Genomic DNA, 23,472 nt, shown 5'->3' on the forward strand with positions numbered 1-23,472 from the left:
GTGTTTAAATACTTTGTGCTGTAATATTGATCATAAACACTCTAATTATGTTAACATTACATATGTATGTATATTATTTATTTATACTTATTTATATATTATATTTATATTAACATTACATGTAATGTGTTTAAACTTAAAAAAACATAAAAGCATGTATAAGCAAGTTATTTACTGTAAGGATCACATTCATATCTCACATCATCAGGACTTGAGAATCTAGACTCAAGACCCAGCATTATCACTTACTGGGTTGGCTAAAAAGTTCACTGGGGTTTTTCCAAACAGCTTACAGAAAAATCCAAATGAACATTTTGGCCAACCCAATACTTGGATGATACTGGACAAACCATTCTCCAAGTTTCAGCTTCCCCAGCTGTGAAATGTCCATAATTCCTGCCTTGCATACTCCACCAGGGGTATTATGAAGAGCAAATGAAATAATATATGCAGAAAAACTTTGTAAATGTTTATTATAGAAAAGCAACTTTTAAGAAAGTGGATTATCCTGACTCTACTGATGTAGAACCGAGTACCTTTGAGAAGTTGATAGGGTAGATTTTGTTTATAGAGAGAGATAATTATTACCTGCACAGTGAGGTTTATAAAATGATGGGAAGACTTCTTCCATCTTCTTCATTCTCTCATCTAGAAAATGTTAGTTTTTCTAATGGAAGCCTGGGATTGAAAGAAGTGCAGTACAATAAATAAATTAAGAGACTTGATGTAATATCTTAAAATATCTTTGTGAATACATTAATGAGCTGACATTAAATTAAGACATATCTAGAAAGCAGAACTAAGTGAAAAGTAGAAGCCATGAGAAGTAATACAAACATCTAAAGCTAGATTTTGTCCTGAGGGCATTTGATCAAAAAAAAAAAAAAGCAAGACTTTCTGGGCATGCAGGGTACAAAGCACAGAAGACTAAGGCTAGGGAATACAGGAAGTACTCCACAGAGAAAGTCTAATAGAAGATTCTTCTAAAATTCTTCTAAAAGCTGAAACTCCAAAGGGTCAGTCAGTGACTGGTGCACCAGAATGACTGGCAGAGGACAATAGGAATGGCCCTCTGGGAGGGTCCTGAGTGCAAGAGCCTGTGTCCCCATGGAGTTGGTGGGGGGAGTCACCTCCTAGTGTGGAGATGTTTGCAACCTGAAAGCTCTCCAAACCCCGTGCTATTGGGTTTTATGGAGTCATCCTTGCTTGGGCAGGATCAAAAATCAACTCCATTTCCAGCCACTCTTCCATCTCTGGAGGATGGAGAGTAGGGCTGAAAATTCCTAGCTTTTAATCATGACTTGGTCTTTCTGGTGACCAGCCCCTCTCCAGGAGCCATCCAGAGTCACTTACTATATCAAAAAATGTTCTTATTGCTCTTATTACTTAAGAATTTACAGGTGTTTTAGGAGTTCTGTGCCAGAAACTGCAGGCGGAGACCAATATATATTTTTTCTATTATTTCAGAATAATAAAGGAATATTATGAACAATTGTATGCCGACCTCCTCCCACACAGACACAACGTAGATAAAATGGATGGATTCCTAGAAAGACATAACTTACTAAATCTCACTCAACAAAAAATAGATGTTCTAGGATTTCCCTGGCTGTCCAGTGCTTAAGACTCCAATCTTCCACTGCAGGGGGCAAGGGTTTGATCCCTGGTCAGGGAACTAGATCCTACATGTTGAGTGGTGCAGCCAAAAAAAGATGGCGTAAACAGTCTTGTTGAAGATACTGAAATTGTAAAGACCTTTCCACAAAGAAACCTCCAGACCCTGATGGCTTAACTGATAAATTCTACCAATGAGTTTTATAAGGTTGCAGGAATACAAGACTGATGTATGAAAATCTATTATATATCTATATACTATCAGTGAAGAACCAGAAAATGTAATTTTAAAATAATGGCACTTATTGACAGCATCAAAAATATAAACTACTTAGGGATAAATCTAACAAAAGACATATAAAACCTATACACTGAAAACTACAAAAGTTTATTAAAGAAAGACCTAAATAAAAAGAGTGATATACTGTGTTCATGGTCTAGAAAAGTCAACCTTGTCAAGATGTATTTTCTACTCAAATTGATCTGTGGGTTAAATGCAATCATGATCAAAATCATAGCAGGCTTTTTTTAAAAATTGAAAAATGGGATTCCAAAAGGCATATAGAAATCCAAAGGATCTATAGTAGCCAAAAACAAACTTGAAAAAGAAGAACAAATTGAAGAGCTAACACTACCTAATTTCAAGAATTTTTATAAACCCATGGTAAACAAATAAAAAACAATTAGTATTGTCATCACGATAGACAAACAGATCAATGGGATAGAGTAGAAAACCCCAAAATAGACTCACACATATATGAGCAATTGGTTTTTAAAAGCTGCCAGTTTTTTTTTCCATTTTCTCATGACTTGATTTTATTTTATTTATTTTTATTTTCTATTTTTTTTATTAGAGTATAATTGCTTTACAATGTTGTATTACTTACGGCTGTACAACATCATGAATCAGAAATATGTATACATATAAGCTCTCCCTCTTGAGCCTCCCAAGCTGTTAGTTTTTTTAAAGAATTTTACTGAAATATAGTTGGTTTATAATGCTGTGTTAATTTCTGCCATACAGCAAAATGACTGAGGAACTGATTTTTGACAAAGTTGCAAAGGTATTAATCAGAGAATGAATAATCTTTTCAACAAAGGTGCTAGAACAATTGAGTAACCATACCAAAAACTAAACTTCAATTTATACATTGCACAATACACAAAAAATAATTCAAAGTGGATCATAGACCTAAATGTAAAACCTAGAACTATAAAACTTCTGAAAGAAAACCTTGTGGAAAGTCTGTTTACCTTTTGGTTAGACAAATATCATTATTTTAGACATGATATGACACCCAAAACATTATCCATGAAGGGAAAAAAATCAATAAATTGGAGTTCTTCAAAATTAAGAGATTCTGTCTTTCAAAAGACACTGGTAAGAGAATGGAAAGACAAATTGCACATGAGAGAAAATATATACAAGCCCTATCTTGTAAATAGGTAAATACCTAAATGTAGGTAAAATATCAAGAATATGTAAAGATGTTTCAAAATCAATCATAAGAAAACCAGCAATCCAATTAAAAAGTGGGCAAAACATTTAAACAGGCACTTCACTAATAAAAATATAAGGGTGGCAAATAAACACTGTAAAAGATGCCAACATCAGTTGTTACCATGGAAATGAATATCAAAAGCATAATGAGATAGCATCACACGCATGTTAGAATGGCTAGAATTAAAAAGATTTACTGTACTAAGCGTTAGGCTTCCCTGGTGGCTCAGATGCAAAGAATCGGCCCACAATGCAGAAGACCTGGGTTTGATCCCTGGGTTGGGAAGATTCCCTGGAGAAGGGAATAGCTACCCACTCCAGTGTATTCTTGCCATCTCTTCTTAATATCTTCTGCTTCTGTTAGGTCCATACCATTTCTGGTAAGAATACACAGAAGAACTCTACAAGAAAGATCTTCATGACCCAGATAATCACAAAGGTGTGATCACTCACCTAGAGCCAGACATCCTGGAATTCGAAGTCAAGTGGGCCTTAGGAAGCATCACTATGAACAAAGCTAGTGGAGGTGATGGAGTTCCAGTTGAGCTATTTCAAATCCTAAAAGATGATGCGGTGAAAGTGCTGCACTCAATATGCCAGCAAATTTGGAAAACTCAGCAGTGGCCACAGACTGGAAAAGGTCAGTTTTCATTCCAATCCCAAAGAAAGGCAATGCCAAAGAATGCTTGAACTACTGCACAATTGCACTCATCTCACACGCTAGTAAAGTAATGCTCAAAATCCTCCACGCCAGGCTTCAGCAGTACGTGAACTGTGAACTTCCAGCTGTTCAAACTGGACTTAGAAAAGGCAGAGGAACCAAAGATCAAATTGCCAGCATCTACTGGACCATCGAAAAAGTAAGCGAGCTCCAGAAAAACATCTACTTCTGCTTTATTGACTATGCCAAAGCCTTTGACTTCGTGGATCACAACAAACTGTGGAAAATCCTTCAAGAGATGAGAATACCAGACCACCTGACCTGCCTCCTGAGAAACCTGTATGCAGGTCAAGAAGCTGGATCTGGAACTGGACATGGAACAACAGACTGGTTCCAAATTGTGAAAGGAGTACGTCAAGGCTGTATATTGTCACCCTGCTTATTTAACTTATGTGCAGAGTACATCATGAGAAATGCTGGGCTGGAGGAAGCACAAGCTGGAATTGACTGCTGGGAGAAATATCAATAACTTCAGATATGCAGATGACACCACTCTTATGGCAGAATGTGAAGAAGAACTAAAGAGCCTTTTGATGAAAGTGAAAGAGGAGAGTAAAAAACCTGGCTTAAAACTCAACATTCGGAACACTAAGATCATGGCATCTGGTCCCATCACTTCATGACAAATAGATGGGGGAATAGTGGAAACAGTGACAGACTTTATTTTGGGGGGCTCCAAAATCACTGCAGATGGTGACTGCAGCCATGAAATTAAAAGATGCTCGCTCCTTGGAAGAAAAGTTATGACCAACCTAGACAGCTTATTAAAAAGCAGAGACATTACTTTGTCAACAAAGGTCCATCTAGTCAAAGCTATGGTTTTTCCAGTGGTCATGTATGGATGTGAGAGTAGGACTATAAAGAAAGCTGAGCACTGAAGAATTGATGCTTTGAACTGTGGTGTTGGAGAAGACTCTTTAGAGTCCCTTGGACAGCAAGGAGATCCAACCAGTCCATCCTAAAGGAAATCAACCATGAATATTCATTGGAAGGACAGATGCTGAAGCTGAAGCTCCAATACTTTGGCCACCTGATGGGAAGAGCTGACTCATTTGAAAAGACCCTGATGCTGGGAAAGATTTAAGGCGGGAGGAGAAGGGGACAACAGAGGATAAGGTGGCTGGATGGCATCACCGACTCAAGGGACATGAGTTTGAGTAAACTCTGGGAATTGGTGATGGACAGGGAGGCCTGGAGTGCTGCAGTCCATGGGGTCGCAAAGTGTCAGACAAGACTGAGTAACTGAACTGAACTGAAATGAACTGAACCCACTCCAGTATTCTTGCCTGGAGAATCCCATGGACAGAGGAGCCTGGTGGGCTACAGTCCACGGGATCTCAAAGAGTCAGACACAACTGAGTGACTAATGTTTTCATACCAAGTGTTAGCCAGGATGTGGAAGAAACAGAACTCTCAGACATTGCTGATGAAAAATGATTTGACAGTTTCTTTAAAAGTTAGGTATATGCCTACCATATCTTCCACCCAATCCACTCCTAGATATATACTTAGAGATATGAAAACATGTGTACATACTCAGACTTATTCATGAATATGCATATTTGTAGTAGCCAAAAACTGAAAATAAACTAAATGTCCAGCAACAGGTGAGTAGATTAAAGAATTGTGGTGTATCCATTCTGTGGTAGGCTGAAAAATTGCCCCCCAAAGACATCCAGGTGTAATGCTCGAAACCTCTGAATGTTACTTTATTTGAGAAAAGAGTCTTTTTTTTTAAGGATTTTCTAATGAAAAGATAATCCTGGATTATCCAGATGAACCTTAAATACAGTAATAGTGACCTGATTAGAGACCTGAAGAGAAAAGGAGGAGGCACTCTGATCACAAAGGCAGAGATTATGATGGAGCAATAAGTAAAGGATTGCACACTTTTGCCAGGAACTGGAAAAGGTGAGGAATAGGTTCGCCCCTACAGCCCCTGGAAAAGAGTGCTCTTCTGAAATTCCAGACTTTCAGCCTCCAGAACTGTGGAGAGAATACATTTCTGTTGTTTCAAGCCATTTGGTTTGTGGTAACTTGTTGCAGAAGCCCCAGGAAATGAGTATACATCCAAGAGAAAAGTTTTCAGTAATAAAAAGAAATGAACACTTCATCCACATAATAATATGGCTAAATTGGAAAATAATTATGCCAATGGAAAGAAGCCAGACCAAAAACAAGAGTGCATATGGCACGATTCCACTTGCTGCAAACTGTGGAGGCAGAAAGCAGACGAGTGTTTACCTAGGGTAGTACGGGGCAGAAATGCAATATGACAAAGGGCACGAGAAAACTTTTGGGGGTGATAGATATCTTCAGTGTCTTGACTGTGGTGATGGCTTCACAGGTATATACATATGACAGCTTTATTGAATTAGACATTTTAAATGTATGCACGTTATTATATGTTAATGATGCTCTGTTATATTTTAAACAAAGCAAAACAAAATATAGAGAGCCATCAATCACTAGTGCCCATGGTGTCCTGGTAGAAGTAAATCCAGATGCTGTCTGGAGGACCAGACACCTTCAACAGTGGGGTTAATAGATTCTTATTAATCAACTTCAAAAGAATGTGAAGTCTGGGGGCTTCCCTGGTGGTCCATTGGTTAAGACTCTGCCTTCCAAAGCAGGGGGACCGAGTTTCATCTCTGGTCAGGAAACTAAGGTCCCACATGCCTCAAAGTGCAGCCAAAATTTAAAAAACAAAAATGTGAAGTCATGGTATAAACTCCCAAAACACAGAAGGAAGTAAGGCAGAAAAAAGGCCTTGCAGGAAAAAAATTAAGTATCAAAATCAGACTAACATTTCAGATATTGGAATGATCAGAATGGGAACATAAAATAAAATATGCCTACTAGGTTTAAGAAAATAAAAGAGAATTAAAAATGTGAAAAAATATAAAGGACTATAAAGTAATTTTTAATATTTTAAAATAATAGCATTGAAACATGTATATTATCATATGTGAAACAGGACACCATTCCAGGTTCGATGCATGAGACAAATACTCAGGGCTGGGGCAATGGGATGACCCAGAGGGATGGGATGGGGAGGGAGGGGGGAGGGGGGTTCAGGATGGGGAACACAAGTAAACCCATGGCTGATTCATGTCAATGTATGGCAAAAACCACTACAATATTGTAAAGTAATTAGCCCCCAACTAAAATAAATAAATTTATGAAAGTGTTAAAATAATAATAAAATAAAAAATAAAATAATACAATAAACTAAAAGTTTAAAAAAAGTAAGCCCATAATATTAAAAAATAAGCCTATAATAATGGAAAGTTAAAACCAAAAGAACTTTCCTGGTGGCTCAGGAAAGAATCTGCCTGCGCTAAGCAGGAGTTGTGGGTTCAACCCCTGGGTCAGGAAGATCCCCTAAAGAAGGAAATGGCAACCCACTCCAGTGTTCTTGCCTGGGAAATCCCATGCACAGAGGAGCCTGGCGGGCTACAGTCCAGTCCACGGGGTTGCAAAACAGTTGGGCATGACTTGGTGACTAAACAACAACACTGAAACACAATTTTATTTTCCTTTTATGACCCAGAACTCACTTGATCTTACAGAACTCTAACATCATGAGGGAGATCAGTGTCAGAGCACCCAGGGCTACCTGCATAAACACCGAGAAAAGTGTTCTGGAAAAATCCCACACAGAAGTGAGGATTTCGTCATCTACCACGTTTTCCATCAATAAGGTCTTACAAAATTTGAATATGAAAGCATCATGTTACCTAAAAGGAAAGCAAGTCTGCCACCCCCCACACAGAAGATAATGTGTTGGTGAGGATGTGTAGAAACTGGAACACTTGTGCACTGTTGGTGGGAATGTAAAGTGGTGCAGTCACTATGGAAAACAGTATGGAGGCTCCTCAAAAAAATTAGATATAGAATTGCTATATGATCCAGCAACATAGAATTCTCTTTGATCTAGTAGATACCCCCAAAATCGAAAGTAGGGGTTCAAAGAGATACTTGTACACTCATGTTTCTAGCAGCATTGTTCACACTAGCCAAGAGGTAGAAGCAACTCATATGTCTATGGACAGATGGATGGATAAGCAAAATGTGAAAAAAAGCCACTTGCTTTTTCATTATAACACCCCCAGGCATCTTTTTTGCTTTCTCCCCCCGCTAAACCTGTACCTTCCCCCATACACTTAAAATATGAGAGAGAATCTGTAAATCTCTTTAGATACTATATGTGTATCTGTGCTTTTACACATAAAAAAAGTAAGATTAGATGTCACTTAAACAAGAAAAATGTATAGCCCCTCATAACAAGAAATCCAGAGGTACATGATTCAGGCTCGGTTAATCCTTTATTCTACTGTAAGCTTATATGGTCTTTTAACTAATCGACTTTTTTTTAAGTTTTTGTTTTGTTTTTTAAATTTACAGAAAAATTAAACTGAAAGTACAGAGGGTTCCCATTTACTTCCTCACCTATATCCCCTATTATTACTAGTTGCCCCTATTATTAACATCTTGCAATGCTGTACATTTGTTGCAATTGATGCACCAACATTAATTCATTATTAGTAACTAAAGTGGCCTTCCCTGGTAGCTCAGATGATAAAGAATCTGACAGCAATGCAGGAGACCTGGGTTCAGTCCTTGGATTGGGAAGATCCCCTGGAGAAGGAAATGGCAACCCATTCCCGTATTCTTGCCTAGAGAATCCCACGACAGAGGAGCCTGCCAGGCTACATACAGTCCATGGGATTGCAAAGAGTCGGTCACAACTGAGTGAATAACCAGCACACACACACAGAGTAACTAAAGTACATCATTTACATTAGGGTTTCTGCTTGGTATTGTAGAGTCTTTGAATCTTGAAATATGTGTATAATGACTTGTGTCCTTTATTAGAGAATCATATCAAATACTTTCACTGACCTAAAAATGGCCTGTGCTTGACACCTTTATCACTTCCTCCCGCCAAATCCCTGGCAACCATCTTTTTACTGTCTCAATATTTTTGCCTTTTCCAGAATGTCATACATAATCCCATAGTATGTAGCTTTTTCAGATTGGCTTCTTCTTCATAGCAAACATTTACACTTAATCCATGTCTTTTTTTATACAGCTTTTAAAAAAATGTATTTGTTTACTTTTTTTTAAATGGCTGCACCAGATCTTATGGCATGAGGGACCATTAGTGACATGTGGGATCTTTAGCTGCGGCAGGCAGGATTGTTTTTAGTTGTGCCATGTGAACTCTTAGTTGCTGCATGTGGGATCTAGTTCCCCAACCAGAGATCAAACCAGGGGCCCCCTGCATTAGGAGCTTGGAGTCTTAGCCACTGGACCATCAGAGAAGTCCCTCTCTGTGTCTTTTTATGCCTAATAGCTCATTTCTTTTTATCATTGAATAATATTCCACTGTCTGAATGTACTATAATTTGTTTATTCATTCATGTACTTGGTTGCTTCCAAGTTTTGGCAGTTATGAACAAAACTGCTATAAACACTCATATGCAGGTTCTCATATGGACTTAAGTTTTTAAATCACTTGGGTAAACTCTATTTCTGGATCATATGTTTAGTTTTGTAAGAAACTCCAACTGTCTTCCAGAGTGGCTACATGGTGTTGCTTTCCCAGAAGCAATGAAGGAGAATTCTTAGTGCTCCATATCCTCATCAGCGTTTGGGTTGTCAGTGTTTTGGATATTAGCCTTTCTAACAGGTATGTCGGCGAAGGCAATGGCAGCCCACTCCAGTCCTCTTGCCTGGAAAATCCCATGGACGGAGGAGCCTGGTAGGCTGCAGTCTATGGGGTCACTATGAGTCAGACATGACTGAGCAACTTCACTTTCACTTTCTCTTTCATGCATTGGAGAAGGAAATGGCAACCCACTCCAGTGTTCTTGCCTGGAGAATCCCAGGGACGGGGGAGCCTGGTGGGCTGCCGTCTATGGGGTCACACAGAGTTGGACACGACTGAAGCGACTTAGCAGCAGCAGCAGCAACAGATATGTAGTAGGATCTCATTATTGTTTTAATTTGCAGTTCCCTAAGGACATATGATGTAGAACATATTTTCATATGCTTATTTGCCATCTGTACATTCTCTCTTAAGGTATCAGTTCAGATCTTCCTGTTTAGTTTTGAGTTCTTTGTATATTTTGGATAACTATCCTTTATTAGGACTTCCCTGGTGGCTCAGACAGTAAAGCGTCTGCCTACAATGTGGGAGACCCGGGTTCAATCCCTGGGTCGGAAAGATCCCCTGGAGAAGGAAATGGCAATCTTGCCTGAAAAATCCCATGGTTGGAGGAGCCTGGTAGGGCTACAGTCCATGGTGTCACAACGAGTCAGACACAACTGAGTGACTTCACTTTCCTTTTTCATCCTTTATCAGAGATGTCTTTTGCAAGTATTTTCTCCCAGTATGTAGCTAGTCATTTCATTCTCTTAATAGTAACTTTCACAGGAGTTTTTTTTTTTAATGTTCAATTTATTTCTTTAAAAAATTATTTTTACTGAACTATAGTTGATTTGAAATATCATGTTGGTTTCAGATGTTGTTGTTGTTTAGTCACCAAGTCATGTCCAACTCTTTTGTGACCTCATAGACTGTACTATACACATATTCTTTTTCAGATTCTTTTCCCTTATAAGTTACTACAAAATATTGAGCATAGTTCCCTGTGCTCAATATAATAAGTCCTTGTTGGTTATCTGTTTTATATATAATAGTGTGTATATGTTAATCCAAAACTCCTAATTTATCCCTCCCCCACTTCACCTTTGGTAACCATAAGCCTGTTTTCTATATCAACTTATCATTTCTTTCTTTCAAGGATAATACTTTTGGTGTTGTATTTAAAATCTCATCACCAAATCCAAGCTCACCTGGATTTTCTCTGTGTTATCTTCTGGGATTTTTACATTTAAGTCTATGATACATTCCATTTTCTTTCTTGATTAGTAATATTCACAGTTTCCCATTTCAATTATGGCTTTGGTGACTATTTCCCATTTGCACTATAAATTGCACTCTGAAAATTGCTTTCCTCTTACTTTCTATTCCATTATGCTTTCCTGCTTCCTTTCCATGGCATTTCTTCTATAATAATCCTGTGTGGTTTGGACTCGTGCAATAACTTCTGTAATCAAGAGCATATTATGCAATTAGTAAGTTGTCAAAGATCTCTCATTTGCAAATGGGAAATAATTCAAACCTTAAATGAAACTAACTTCATACATATCTAACTCAATATGTATCACCCAGCCCAAGTGAAAGGGCAGAGCTGAAAAGGTCTGAAGATACATAAAGGATCCCTCAACTGAAACATTCAAAGAAAGCATGGTGTTCTAAAGGAGGTTGAGTTGGGATCATGCAATTCATGAACCTGCACTTGCCCTTTGCAGCCTAACATACATGGTGACAGGTGGAGAAACTACAAATAGCCTTGGCCTAAGAATGGAAAAAATGATAAGCCGAGGCCAAGACTTTCAAAGTAACTGAATGATAGGAATGCAAGGGGCAGACATGAGGATACAGAAGAGGGTATTACGGGCCTCCTAAAGAACCTTAGACTAGGAGAGAAAACTCCTAGACTCACTTCTGTGCCTGTGGCGAGATCCATGAGTCCACACAGCATGAATCATAGACACCAGCTTCTTCAAAACAACCCAGGCTCCCATCAGTCCTTGTCAGGACACCAAACTGAGCCACCCTGAGCTGCACATTTCCTGGGGACTTTGGGCTACATTGGTTGGTGTTGGGTTTGGACGCTGGTGGAGAGTGGCTAGCCAGTTAGCTCACCTGTATCGCATTGCCTGTAGGCCGAGCAGAGGGCCCTGGGCAGGGCATTTAGGAATTCTGGTTTTTAATTCCAGCTCTGCTTGTGGACTCACTGAACAGTTTTGGCATTTTGATTTCCTCATCTTTAAAACTGGGATATGAGCTGGCTTGGCTGAGAAGATGACCATGAGTGATGAACCATAGAGCATTTGGTGCTCTAAAAATTGTTCAGCAGATGAGTAGAGAGTGGACTCTAGGCCTCACTCTGCTTCACCCCACCCTTAATTTTATTGTACGTAAGATAGGCCACATGATCCCTGAGATTACTTCCATTCCAAAATTCATCATTTGGGGACTTCTCTGGAGGTCCAGTGATTAAGACTCTGTGCTTCCAGTGCAGAGGGCATGAATTTGATCCCTGGTCAGGGAACTAATATCCCACATAATACAAGCCAAAAAATAAAATTAAAAATGAATTTTAAAAAGGAAGATAACAGTTAAAAAGGGAAGATAAAACCCTCCAAATCCATTATTTTATTTATTTTTACATGGTATTACATTTTATTATTATTTTTATTTATCAAAGTATAGTTGATATACAATATTATGTGAGTTGTAATGTATAACATGGTGATTTATAATTTTTAAAAGTTATGTTCCATTTATAATTATTATAAAATATTGGCTATATTCCCTGTGTTGTACAATATACCCTCACAACTTATTTATTTTATGTATAATAGTTTGTGCCTCTCAATCCCTCACCCCTGTCTTTGACCCTCCCCACTTTCTTCTCCTCACAGATAACCACTAGTTTGTTCTCTATATCTGTGAGTCTGTTTCTTTTTTGCTATATTCACTAGCTTGTTGCATTTTTTGGAGTCCACATGTAGGTGATATCATACAACATTTGTCCTTCTTCATCGTTTTAAGCACCAAAATCCATCATGTGGCAATGGTTCTCAGACATGAGTGTGAGACCGAGTCACCAGCAAGTCTGGTTAAAAAAGACAGGAGCCCAAGAGGGGAATGTCCAACAAGTTCTCTTATGTCTCTGTTGCTGTTTTCTAGGGACCTTGCCCCCAAGAACACTAGTTTGTGGCTGTTGAGAAAACTAGTCAAAGGAAAGTTGCTGAGTAAAGCTCTTCATGGGCACACAACGCGTGCGGTACCCCAGGTTCTCCCCCTCCTCTCAGAAGGTTCCTGTGCTTGGCTTCGTGCTCTGTGGCACTGCTGGAAAGTCTTCAGTTTTCAACCAGAGGCCTTGCATTTTCATTTTGTATTGGCCTCCATAAATCACGTAGCCAGTCCTGTTCAAAGTTTTGGTTCTACAAATAAATTTTGGGTAGTGAACAAGTGTCATTTGGAAAAGGCATCTTAAAAACCACTAAGAACCTTTCAGCTGTTTCTACACCCCAAGAAACAGGCTTATTGAGAAACTGTTCTTTTAGTTACAAGTGTTTTGCCAGTCTGCGCATCCACTCAGCAGAGGCTGGTATGCAGAAGTGGGCAAGCCCTTGTTAAAATAGAGCAGAGTGAGGTCCAGTCTCATCCTCCCACTTCTTTTGCTCCTTCCTTTCCTCTGTACACCAGGTCATCTGGGTTTTCCTCACTGCCCTAGGCAGAAAAGCCTTTAATAGGTGGTAGCAGGAATGTCAGGGCTTCCCTGGTGGCTCAGATGATAAAGAATCTGCCTGCAATGTAGGAGACCCAGGTTTGATCCCTGGGTCGGGAAGATCCTCTGGAGAAGGGAATGGCTACCCAAGAATACCCAGTATTCTTACCTGGAGAATTCCTTAGACAGAAGAGCCTGGTGGGCTACAGTCCATGGGGTTGCAAGGAGTCGGACATGACTGAGCGACTAAGCACACACACACAACAGGAGTGTCTGTGTTTCAGAAGACAAATACTTCTGATCTTTGTTGAATAACACAGATTTGAACTGCCTGGATCACTCATAATGAAAACAGGAAACCTATCAAAGCATGAGTTTTAATTTATTTGCTATCTGTTTACTCATTTTGCCTTTGATCAACCCAAGTTCTTAAAGAAAAGTATGGAAAAAAAATAATTTGAAGTTGAGAAAATCCTATCCATCAAATCATCATTTTCTGAAAGTTGAGAAACAGTTACCATTCTTTGAATTTAGCAGCAGGATGCTTGAGTTCAGCATTGGAGCAAGAGGGTTTTTGCAGCAGCATAGACTGCAATCCACCTCAGAATGTGGGCCCTACAGGATATTTGTGGGGCACATAAGACATTTTCCAGAAGAGTTAGCAGAGTTAGTCACTCACTAGTGTTCAACGCTCTTTGCGACCCCATGGACTGTAGCCCCTCCAGGCTCCTCTGTCCATAGAATTCTCTAGGTAAGAATACTAGGGTGGGTAGCCATTCTGTTCTCCAGGGCATCTTCCCAACCCAGGGATCAAACCTGGGTCTCCTGCATTGCTGGCAGATTCTTTACCATCGGAGCCACCAGGGAAGCCCATTTTCCAGAAGGAAACCAAAAATAGAAGCCAGAATCAAAATTCAATCAAACTTATTCATAAAAGGATTAGCATTTGTATCAGTATGCTAATGCCTAGAATAAGATTATCATCCAAACCAACAAGATACTACTTAGGTTCCAGCGAAGAGTTGGCTTTTATTCTGCCAAGGTTAATTGAACATACCACCCACCTCTGAAACTTCGCACTTTTCAAAACGTATCTAAACACACTGAACATTAACGTAACATTGCTTGTACCAAAAATATACATATTTCAGAAGGGGAAATCTGGCTACAAGAGTCAATTCTGAATCCTCTTATCCTGTAACAGTTTTGTAAGTCTGAACTGAGTGCATTTCTCACACTAAGGGTTCCAGGGCTCAAACAGGTGCCCAACTTGAAGGCAGCCCTCTACATCTGGAGGGTAAAATGGCCTTTACCACTGCCAATGGAGGAGATGCAAGAAAGGTGAATTCAATCCCTGGGTCAAGAAGAACCCCTGGAGGAGGAAATGGCAACTCACTCCAGTATTCTTGCCTGGAAAATTCCATGGACAGAGGAACCTGGCAGGCTGCTGTCCACAGGGTTGGAAAGAGCTGGACACAACTGAGCCACTGAGCACACACACATGACACACTGCCAAATAGATAATTCTCACAAATTGTGCCTATTGCCAAAAGGGCCATACTAAATTCGGATCAAGGCAATATCTACTATTTTCAGAGGAATTAAAACAAGAATCTAAGTTCTCAAATCACATTGCTTGGATGGATCACATCTTAATTGACTGCTTAGGGACTAAATAAAATTTTAATTCCTTAATCCCTTTGATACCAATGATAATTGACATCCAAAAACACATTTTCCTTGTACCACTCATTATAATGATGTTTTAAAATATCAGAGATCTACATTGCTGTCTCATTGTGTCACCTACTGATTTTATACCGTGCTTGCATTCAGACCCATAGGGTTAGCTCAGGCTACTTGAAGAACAATGAGTTTGTTTTGGGTCACCTCTGTGCCAACCTGCTTCTGCCCTTGTCTTCATCGGCTAAGCCAAGAGGAGAACAACAGCATTTTGCATACAGCTTTTCAAGAAATGATGCACTGCTGGACTTAAAATGAAGATTACAATTCGTTATTTTCATTTGAAAGAACTGCTAATGAATGTTCTTATTTTGTTTTCAGAAACAAACATCAAAAAAATCTGGCAGTGACATGGAGAAAGGAAAGGAAAGGGAAAAAGAAGCTAGATAGAATGCAGCATGAAGGATGCCTCTGAGCCATGATCACCATCCACAGTCACTTATTCACAGGGTAACCAGAAGGTTTGCCTTCCAAACTGGAATACATCTGAAAGTAGATGTAAGTAGCCTTGTAGATTAGGAATTGGCCTTTTTTGTCCTCCAAATCTGAAATGTACAATAGTAGTTGAGCTGCTCAGGAAGTGCATGTTGATTGGTTGATCCCAAGATTGGAACCTAAGCGATTAAAGCTTATGAAGCACAAACTATGGGCCGACACGATGAGGAATGCTCTACTTAATGTCACCTCATTTCATCCAGGGATGAAAAGCTGATTAGAAAGGAGAACGTTCAGTTTGCTTAGTCACACATTCATATATATTTCAATAGTACGCTTTTATATCATTGTATAATTGCATTTTTACTAATTCCATAAATACAGAAATGCTGTTATTAATTTTATACATGTAATTATACTTATTATAATTAAGTATTTTTAATTAAATGTAGAAGCCAAATGATCTAGGAAATTATATTTATAATTACATACTGATTGTGAATGTATATGTGTATAGCATATTACCATATATTACTAGTTATACTTAAAATATTATTTTACCGTGCTAGATGCAGTCATTTCTGCTTCTGCTTGTTGCTTCCTCTTTCCCTTTCCTTCTTTTTCTTACTCTTTTTCTTCTCTTCCTCCTCCTTGCCTTCCTCCTTCTCCTTCATTGCTGTCTTTCACCACAATAAAATAAATATTCAAGTTCCATTTTTCCTGTTCCTTATGATAATTGTTATGGATAAAAGAATATTCCCGTAGGCTTGGGAATTAGCTTTTAGTCTGTCTTTTTTATTGTTAACCTAAAAGAAACCCCTCAAACTTCTTTCTTTGTCCAGTTATTTTTTATTTCTACAATATTTCCTTTTTCCAATACCAAGTTACGTGGAAACATCGATTCTATCTAGTGCCTAGGTAAATCTCAGCTTTGAATTTGAGGAGGCACTGAAGAACCCTGAAAGCTGGTACTTGTGTGATCTGAGATTCAGGAAACCTTTGCCATCTCTTTCAGTATCACCAGTTTCTTCTTATTAAAGGATAATTGCTTTATAATGTTGTGTTAGTTCCTGCTGTACAGTATTTTGAATCAGTCATATGTATATATATATCCCCTCCCTCTTGACCTTCCCTCCCAACCCCCTCCATCCCACCCTCCAGGCCATCACAGAGCATACAGCTGAACTCCCTCTGCTATACAGCAGCTTCCCGCTAGCTATCTATTGTATGTGTGTCAATGCTACCCTCTCAATTCATTTTACCCTGTCCATTCATTCTATCCTCTCCTTCCCCCACTGTGTCCACAAGTCTATTCTCTATGTCTGCCTCTTGTATCACCAAATTTTTATGTGGTTGGGCTGTGGAGGTCATAAGGCCAGCATCCTGTGTTAGATTCCCATGTAAGCCAGGCAGAGTCATTAGCTTCTGTGCTTTTAATCCCAACCCACCTTCTCTCCAGCACACATAGATGAGAGAGGAAGCAAGGTTGAAAGCTGAATGCATCAGCCAACTGATGAAGGGAGGTAAAAGCACCCCAGAGGCAGCTCTCTTCTCTGAGGCCTCACTGGAATTGCTCAGGTTTGGCCTCTGAGGAAGTCCACATAAGTAAGCTAGGTCTACCCTCTTCCCCTCCTTGGTTATGATGCTGGGAGAGGTGAGTCTTCGCACTTTGGGTCTCTGGGTAGCACTACATGGGAAGGGCATCATTCCAGGGTGCTGGGGTTTGGCAGGTGTGGGCAAAGGGGAGGCTGGCCCTTGAGCCCTTTCCGGGGCTCTCCCCACATGCTATCTCTGGAGCCTCAGAAGCTCTGGTCTTGCCAGAGATGGAAGACAGAGCCCCCATCTTTTGCCCAGCCGCTGAGCTGTCAGCAACTTTGAAAACACACACACAGACACATACTCCTGCCAGAGTCCACACTTTCTTTTTGTGTGTTTTTGTTTGTTTGTTTTAGGCACACAGTAATCTGTAAGTACATGTAAGAGGGAAAATAAACGGATAAACATTCTCAAAGCAACTAGAATCTGCAGCACTGCCCGCCGCACAGCCTCTTAGGTAACTGTATCCTTTGCCATGCTTTGGATGCTAAGAACAGAAAGTTTTACCGACAGCTTTAATGAATCTGAGGTGATGAAAAGAATAACGAGGCTGCATGTCCAGAAGGCCATGTGTGTGGTGCCTCACAATCGCAACACAGACGCCTCAGCCCAGGCATTCCAGTCAAGAGGGAGGGCACAGGTCATGCCAGCATGTCCTTGTCTCCCACCTGGACTTTTTGGAAGAAAGCAGAAGATTTCTGAGAAACAGCTCTCACCTATTTCTTGGTCTCATTGGTGAGAACTCAGATACATGGCCATGCTGGCTGCAAGGCGGGCCAGGAAAACAAGTATCTGTTTCCTGTTTGTTTTCCTCAGTTTCTACGGTGGAACCATAAAGAGCTTTTTATTTATGTGGCTTGTCTCTCTCAGTATTTACCATGTGCTGTGTGCTTAATCACTTCAGTCATGTCTAACTCTTTGTAACCCCACAGACTGTAGCCCGCCAGGCTCCTCTGTCCACTGGACTCTCCAGGCAAGAATACTGGAGTGGGTTGCCATTTCCTACTCCAAGGCACCTTCCCGACCCAGGGATTGAACCTGTATCTCTTGAATCTCCTGTATTGGCAGACAGGTTCTTTACTACTAGCGCCACCCAGGAAGCCCAGTATAAGCCCAAGAGTACTGGGTGGCCTATCCCTTCTCCAGCGAATCTTCCTGACCCAGGAATTGAACCGGGTCTCCTGCATTGCAGGTGGATTCTCTACCAGCTGAGCTACCAGGGAAGCCCAATATTTACCATAGCAGATACTAAAACTGAGAATTATTTTTAGTTAGAAAATTTTTACTCGAGAATAATTTTGTATTTTCAGAAAAGTTGTAAAGATAGTAAATAAGGAGTTCCAATATGTCCAGTTGCTCCTGTTGTTAACATTTTAATACAATTTCATGGAACATTTGTCAAAACTAAGAAAATGACATTGGCATGTTACTATCAAGTAAATATCTCTATTTAATTTTATTGTAAAAAACTACCAAACCATTTTCCAAAGTAACTGTACTGTCACGCATTCCAACCAGCAATAATGAAAGTTCCTGCATTATTTGAGTAGAAGAACATGATGAAAACCAGTTATGTTGAAACATCAGTATTTTAACTACTTTGAAATTACAAAAAATTTAGTAAAAGGAAGTGTCTTAAAATTGGTAAACCATTGATTACAAATGACAAAACAGAAATTCTGTGGTATGTACTTAACACTGGAATATTATACAGCCTTTAAAAGGAATGAAATTCTGATGCAACATAGATGAATCTTGGAAATATTAAGTGATGGGAGCCAGCCACAAGAGGACAAATACTGTATGATTCCACTTGTATGAGGTACCTGGTGTAGTCAAATTCACAGAAACAAAGTAGAATAGTGGTTACCAGGGCCTGGGAGAAAGGGATAATGAGGCATTAATGTTCAATGGGTACAGTTTAGTTTAGGATGATGAAAAAGTTCTGAATATGGATAGTGGTGATGGTTGTACAATAATATGAATGTACTTAATGCCACTGAACTGTACATTTTAAACAGTTAAAATGTTAAATTGTGAAGTATATTTGATCACAATAATAATTTTAAAAAGAAAAATCAGAAATTTTAAGAATATTTATTACTTCATTTTAAAATAACAATAACAAACCCATAATATTGGTTTCACATGAAGAATATACTTTTATGAAACAACTGTATTTTCAAAAAATATAGTGGATACAGTAGCATTGTTTAGCATTTTTTGCACATCTCTTTATTATGTCTCTTTTTGTTTAGGTTTTAAAATTGACTTGTGTCATTTTAAAGATTTTTTTGATGTGAATGATTATTAGAGTCTTTATTGAATTTGTTATAATAATGCTTCTGTCTTGTGTTTTGATCTTTTGGCCATGAGGCATGTGGGGATCAAACCTGTACCCCTTGCACTGGAAGACAAACTCTCAACCACTGGACTGCCAGGGAGGTCCCTATATGGCTAATAGAAGACAACTAGATTCTCCTATCAGCTCCAGCAATCTGTTTCATTATCATACGTCATATAACATTGAAAGAATTTGACTATACACTTGCGAGAGGGTGGGAGTAGCAAAAGCAAGTTCTGTCTTTGTGTTGGAAAAATAGTTCCAATCTCACAGATCCCCTGAAAGGGTCTCAGGACCGCTTTGAGAACTAGAGCAGCATAGACATGGTCATTAGTTTGGAAGCCATCAAGGGGTGTCTGCCAAGGTCTCATTTTCCAATTTGGGGCTTTATCTTTTATTTGCATAAGTAAATGGCCAATACAAGTGTTAGCCTCAGAAGGAATAGTCGTCCCCACAATTATGTAAAATTCTTCGTGCCTTACCAAACAGAAAACGACCAGCAGCTTTGAAAATGCAGGCTCATTTTTGTTTCCCTAATATGCATTTGGATTTCAAAAGTCATAGGATCTTTCCTATCACAGCTCAAATAAATAATGCCCGTGTTTCTCCTCTTTCCAGGCATCTCTGCAAGAAGGACGCTTCCCTCGCAAGCTCATGGCATAAGAATAGGATATGGAGCAGGAAAACGCATCTGAGTCAGGGCAGTGGAAGGATGTGTCTGCCTCCACCAGCAGTCGTTTGCTCCAGACTGTGCAACCGTCCCTGTTCTACAAGGCTTATGGAAGATGTAATTGATGACATCCAAATTTACACTTGAGATCTTCTGCTGAAGATCTTCTGCTCCAAGGATCAAACCTAACTACTCAGTCAACTGTTGTCAACATTTGATTATATGTCAACATTCTCTCTATGCTCTTCGCCTCCTTAGCTACACTCTTCTAAGTGTGAAAAAGTTCACACGGCAGTATTGGCAGGGGCAGGCTTATGTCATCTTCCCTAAGTACTTCAGAGGTTAACTCTGAAATGTCAGGAGCACTGTGGGCAAATTGCAGAAGCTAGAGAGGGCCTCCATCAGCATCCAAGATCTGTGCCAGTGGTTTCTGAAGAGGCACTGGGGTTTGCAAGTGGAATACAGAATCACCTGGGAGTTTTCTCAGACTACATTTGCCAGTTCCTTCCCCCAAACCCCGAGAGATAGATCTCGCCTCGCCACCAGCCCATTTAAAATCACTGATCTGGGTTGTTGGGAAAGAGCTTCATTAAACTTAAATTTAGCATGTGAGACTGTGGATAACCCCATCTCTGTTTCGGAGAAACAACTGTTTACTATTCTAACACTCTGGAAACCTGGCAAGCCGCTACAGGAGGGCTGGCAACCCTGAGCTCCCGAGGCTTCTGTGCAGCTGCTCTGTAAGGGACCCCTGCCCCAAGGGCTCCCACCTGCCCAGCTTGGTATTCAAATTAGGAGGGGGTACATGACCAAGAACTTTGCAGGACCCAGAAGGGCAGCCGGAACCTATTTTTGATGATCCTGAGGATTATTAAGAAAGGAAATTCCACAAAGTCCTTGTAACTCTCAGAAAGGATTTTGTTCCACTGCTTGCTTTCTTTGTCTTCCGATTCTATTTCTGGATTTCCCTCTTTACATTTCTAGGTCTGGAACTGAATAGCAATGAAGTAAAAGTGATTGTCCTAAAGAGATATTCCTGGGTGAAAAAACGGGTTACTGAAAATCCCTGCCCACCACCTATGTGATGATGGTCTTGGTGGACTTGTGGGAGGATTTGAAGGACAATTGGAGCCCTGGGAATTCAGAGGGGGATTTTCATCTATTGTCGCTTACTCAAGGGGAAAGGCGATGTGGGTTACAGCTACCTAGGTAGTGGGGCTGAATTAATTGCTGCACATCCAGAAGTTGCCTTGCTCACACTTTCTTTCTGTATTTATTTATTTTATTGAAGTATAGTTGATTTATAATGTATCACTCAGCAAAATGATTCAGACATATACATTACATATGTATATATGAAACTTATAACCATATGCTTCCATTATATTTTATTATAAGGTATTGAATATAGTTCCCTGTGTTATACAGCAGGACCTTGTTGTTTATCTATTTTATATATAGTAGTGTATATCTGCTAATCCCAAGCTCCTAATTTATCCCTACCCTCCTTACCCTTTGCTAGCTGTAAGTTTGTACTCTATGTCTCACACTTTCCTTTAGAAACATTTGTTGCAGGAAAAGCCTTCTGGTTAGATCCTCATCTTCTAAATCACACGCATGGTACGTGACCCTGGGTGTTGGAGTGGGGACACTGGGCCGTAGAGGCGAAACAGCCCCAGTATCCACCAGTGACGTGACAGACAAGCCGCGTGATCTCGGCAGCTAAAATGAGACTCCAGACGCTGGAGGGAATGGAAAGTGATGACGCCGGACACCCGAACAGTATCGTAACCTCAGAGGATGTTCACAGCCAGGACTATGTAAGCTGAATGGACTGGAACTAAGTGCGTACAACAGCATTGTGGACAGAGAATGTAATGACGTTGCCTTTTATTTCCTGTTTGAAGTGTCCTGTCGAGTGAGCCTACTCATTACGGAGAAGATAAAGTAAAGCTGTAATTCATCACTATTTGATGTTGGAAATGCACCCTGGAAGAGGATAGAGTTTACACACTTGAAGGCTATGTTTAGCCAAACTTGTCCAAAGCCATCTTTTCTGCAGTTATCTTTATTTTTGCCCAGCAGACCATACAGCAGGCAATGACTACTTAATTAGTCCTTACAATGGACTATTCTCCCCAGAATTCTGGAAGCCAGGGCAAGATTCCAGAACCTTTTTTTTTAAAAGATGTTAGTTGCTGTTATAACAAAAATAACAGCAGTGAACTAACAGTGAAATATGATATATACATTTATATATATTTTATATATATATATATCTATATATATATACTCCTTGTATAATTGAGTGAATGATACCTTTTATTTTTGAGATTTTTGCTCTTTTCTTATCTTTTTAAAACCATTTTAAAGATGGAAATATAGTTAATTTACAATGTTATGTTAGTTTTAGGCACACAGCAAAGTGATTCAGTTTATATATATATAAACTATATATGCTTGCTCAGTCGCTTCAGTCATGTCCAACTCTTCAGTCCCATGGACTGTAAAACTCCTGTGTCTATGAGATTCTCCAGGCAAAAACATTGGAATGGGTCACCATGCCCTCCTCCAGGGGATCTTCCTGACCCAAGGATCAAACCTGTGTTTTCTACCTCTCTTGCATTGGCAGGAGGCTTCTTTACCACTGGGCCACCTGGGAAGCTCTCACAGTTCTTATACTTTGATTTTGAAATATACATACGTGTTATAGTTACCTAAATACTGTTCATTTATAGGCTTTCAATAATTAAACTGACTCCATTTAAATTTAAACAGTTACTTCTAACAGTAATAGAATGAAGTCTTGGTGGAGAAAGCAAGTTTTGCAACCTGAAATCTTTTTATATATTGATATAGAAAAACAGTGCATAGAATTGGAACTATTCTAGGAGTTTTGGAAAAGGCTTAAAAGCAAATTTGAAATATGTCCTCTAACCAAAACCAAAACAAAACAAGCAATCTGACCATTAGATGACTAGCATGCTTTTATTTAATTTACACCCTCTTGGTCTTGCCCTGGGGGAGCCATTCTTTCCACTGAAGGCCAATGCCACTCCTGTAGGAGTCCATCAAGGAGTTCTTGGCACGAACCTCAGAAGCCACCGCAGTAGAACCACTGAGCTAAACCCTGTGGTTTCCTTCTGCTAGGAGGCTCTGGGCCTGGGCAGCCCCTCCCTGACTTCAAGACATTGATCTATGCAGGCCGCTTGCACCTGCCCCTCCCCCACACCCCAACTGGGCAATTCCAGAGATTCTCTGTCCCTCCGCTTCATAACAATAGAGGTATCTGCACACTCCTGCGAACATACACACACTTTGCCTGTCTTTGCTGGGTTCCTTTGCCACTGCAGAATCATCGCTGCATCACACCATGTCTGAGTTTAGCCAATACTGTCTTCCACATGACAACCCCTCCTCGCCTCCTCCTCTCTTATTTCTACAGTGAATATCTGTTGAAAATAGGAGCTTTGC

The 23,472-nt window shown here is 39.7% G+C and overlaps 1 protein-coding gene across 1 annotated transcript in view; it reads left to right on the forward strand.

The window, feature by feature from the left end:
* LOC145539555 (uncharacterized) overlaps positions 1–21,967 on the forward strand; it is a 44,625-nt gene extending 22,658 nt beyond the window's left edge. The window contains exons 3-4 of the mRNA XM_081573630.1: positions 15,275–15,451; positions 19,947–21,967. Coding sequence (XP_081429756.1) covers positions 15,275–15,368 — 94 coding nt within the window. The 3' untranslated portion in view covers positions 15,369–15,451; positions 19,947–21,967. The remainder of the gene's footprint in view (positions 1–15,274; positions 15,452–19,946) is intronic.
* Positions 21,968–23,472: the final 1,505 nt, after the last annotated feature.

The sequence above is a fragment of the Giraffa tippelskirchi genome, chromosome 2 (genome assembly GCF_054371585.1).
Source record: "Giraffa tippelskirchi isolate mGirTip1 chromosome 2, T2T-mGirTip1v1.2.pri, whole genome shotgun sequence".
In the NCBI taxonomy this organism is placed as follows: Eukaryota; Metazoa; Chordata; class Mammalia; order Artiodactyla; family Giraffidae; genus Giraffa; species Giraffa tippelskirchi.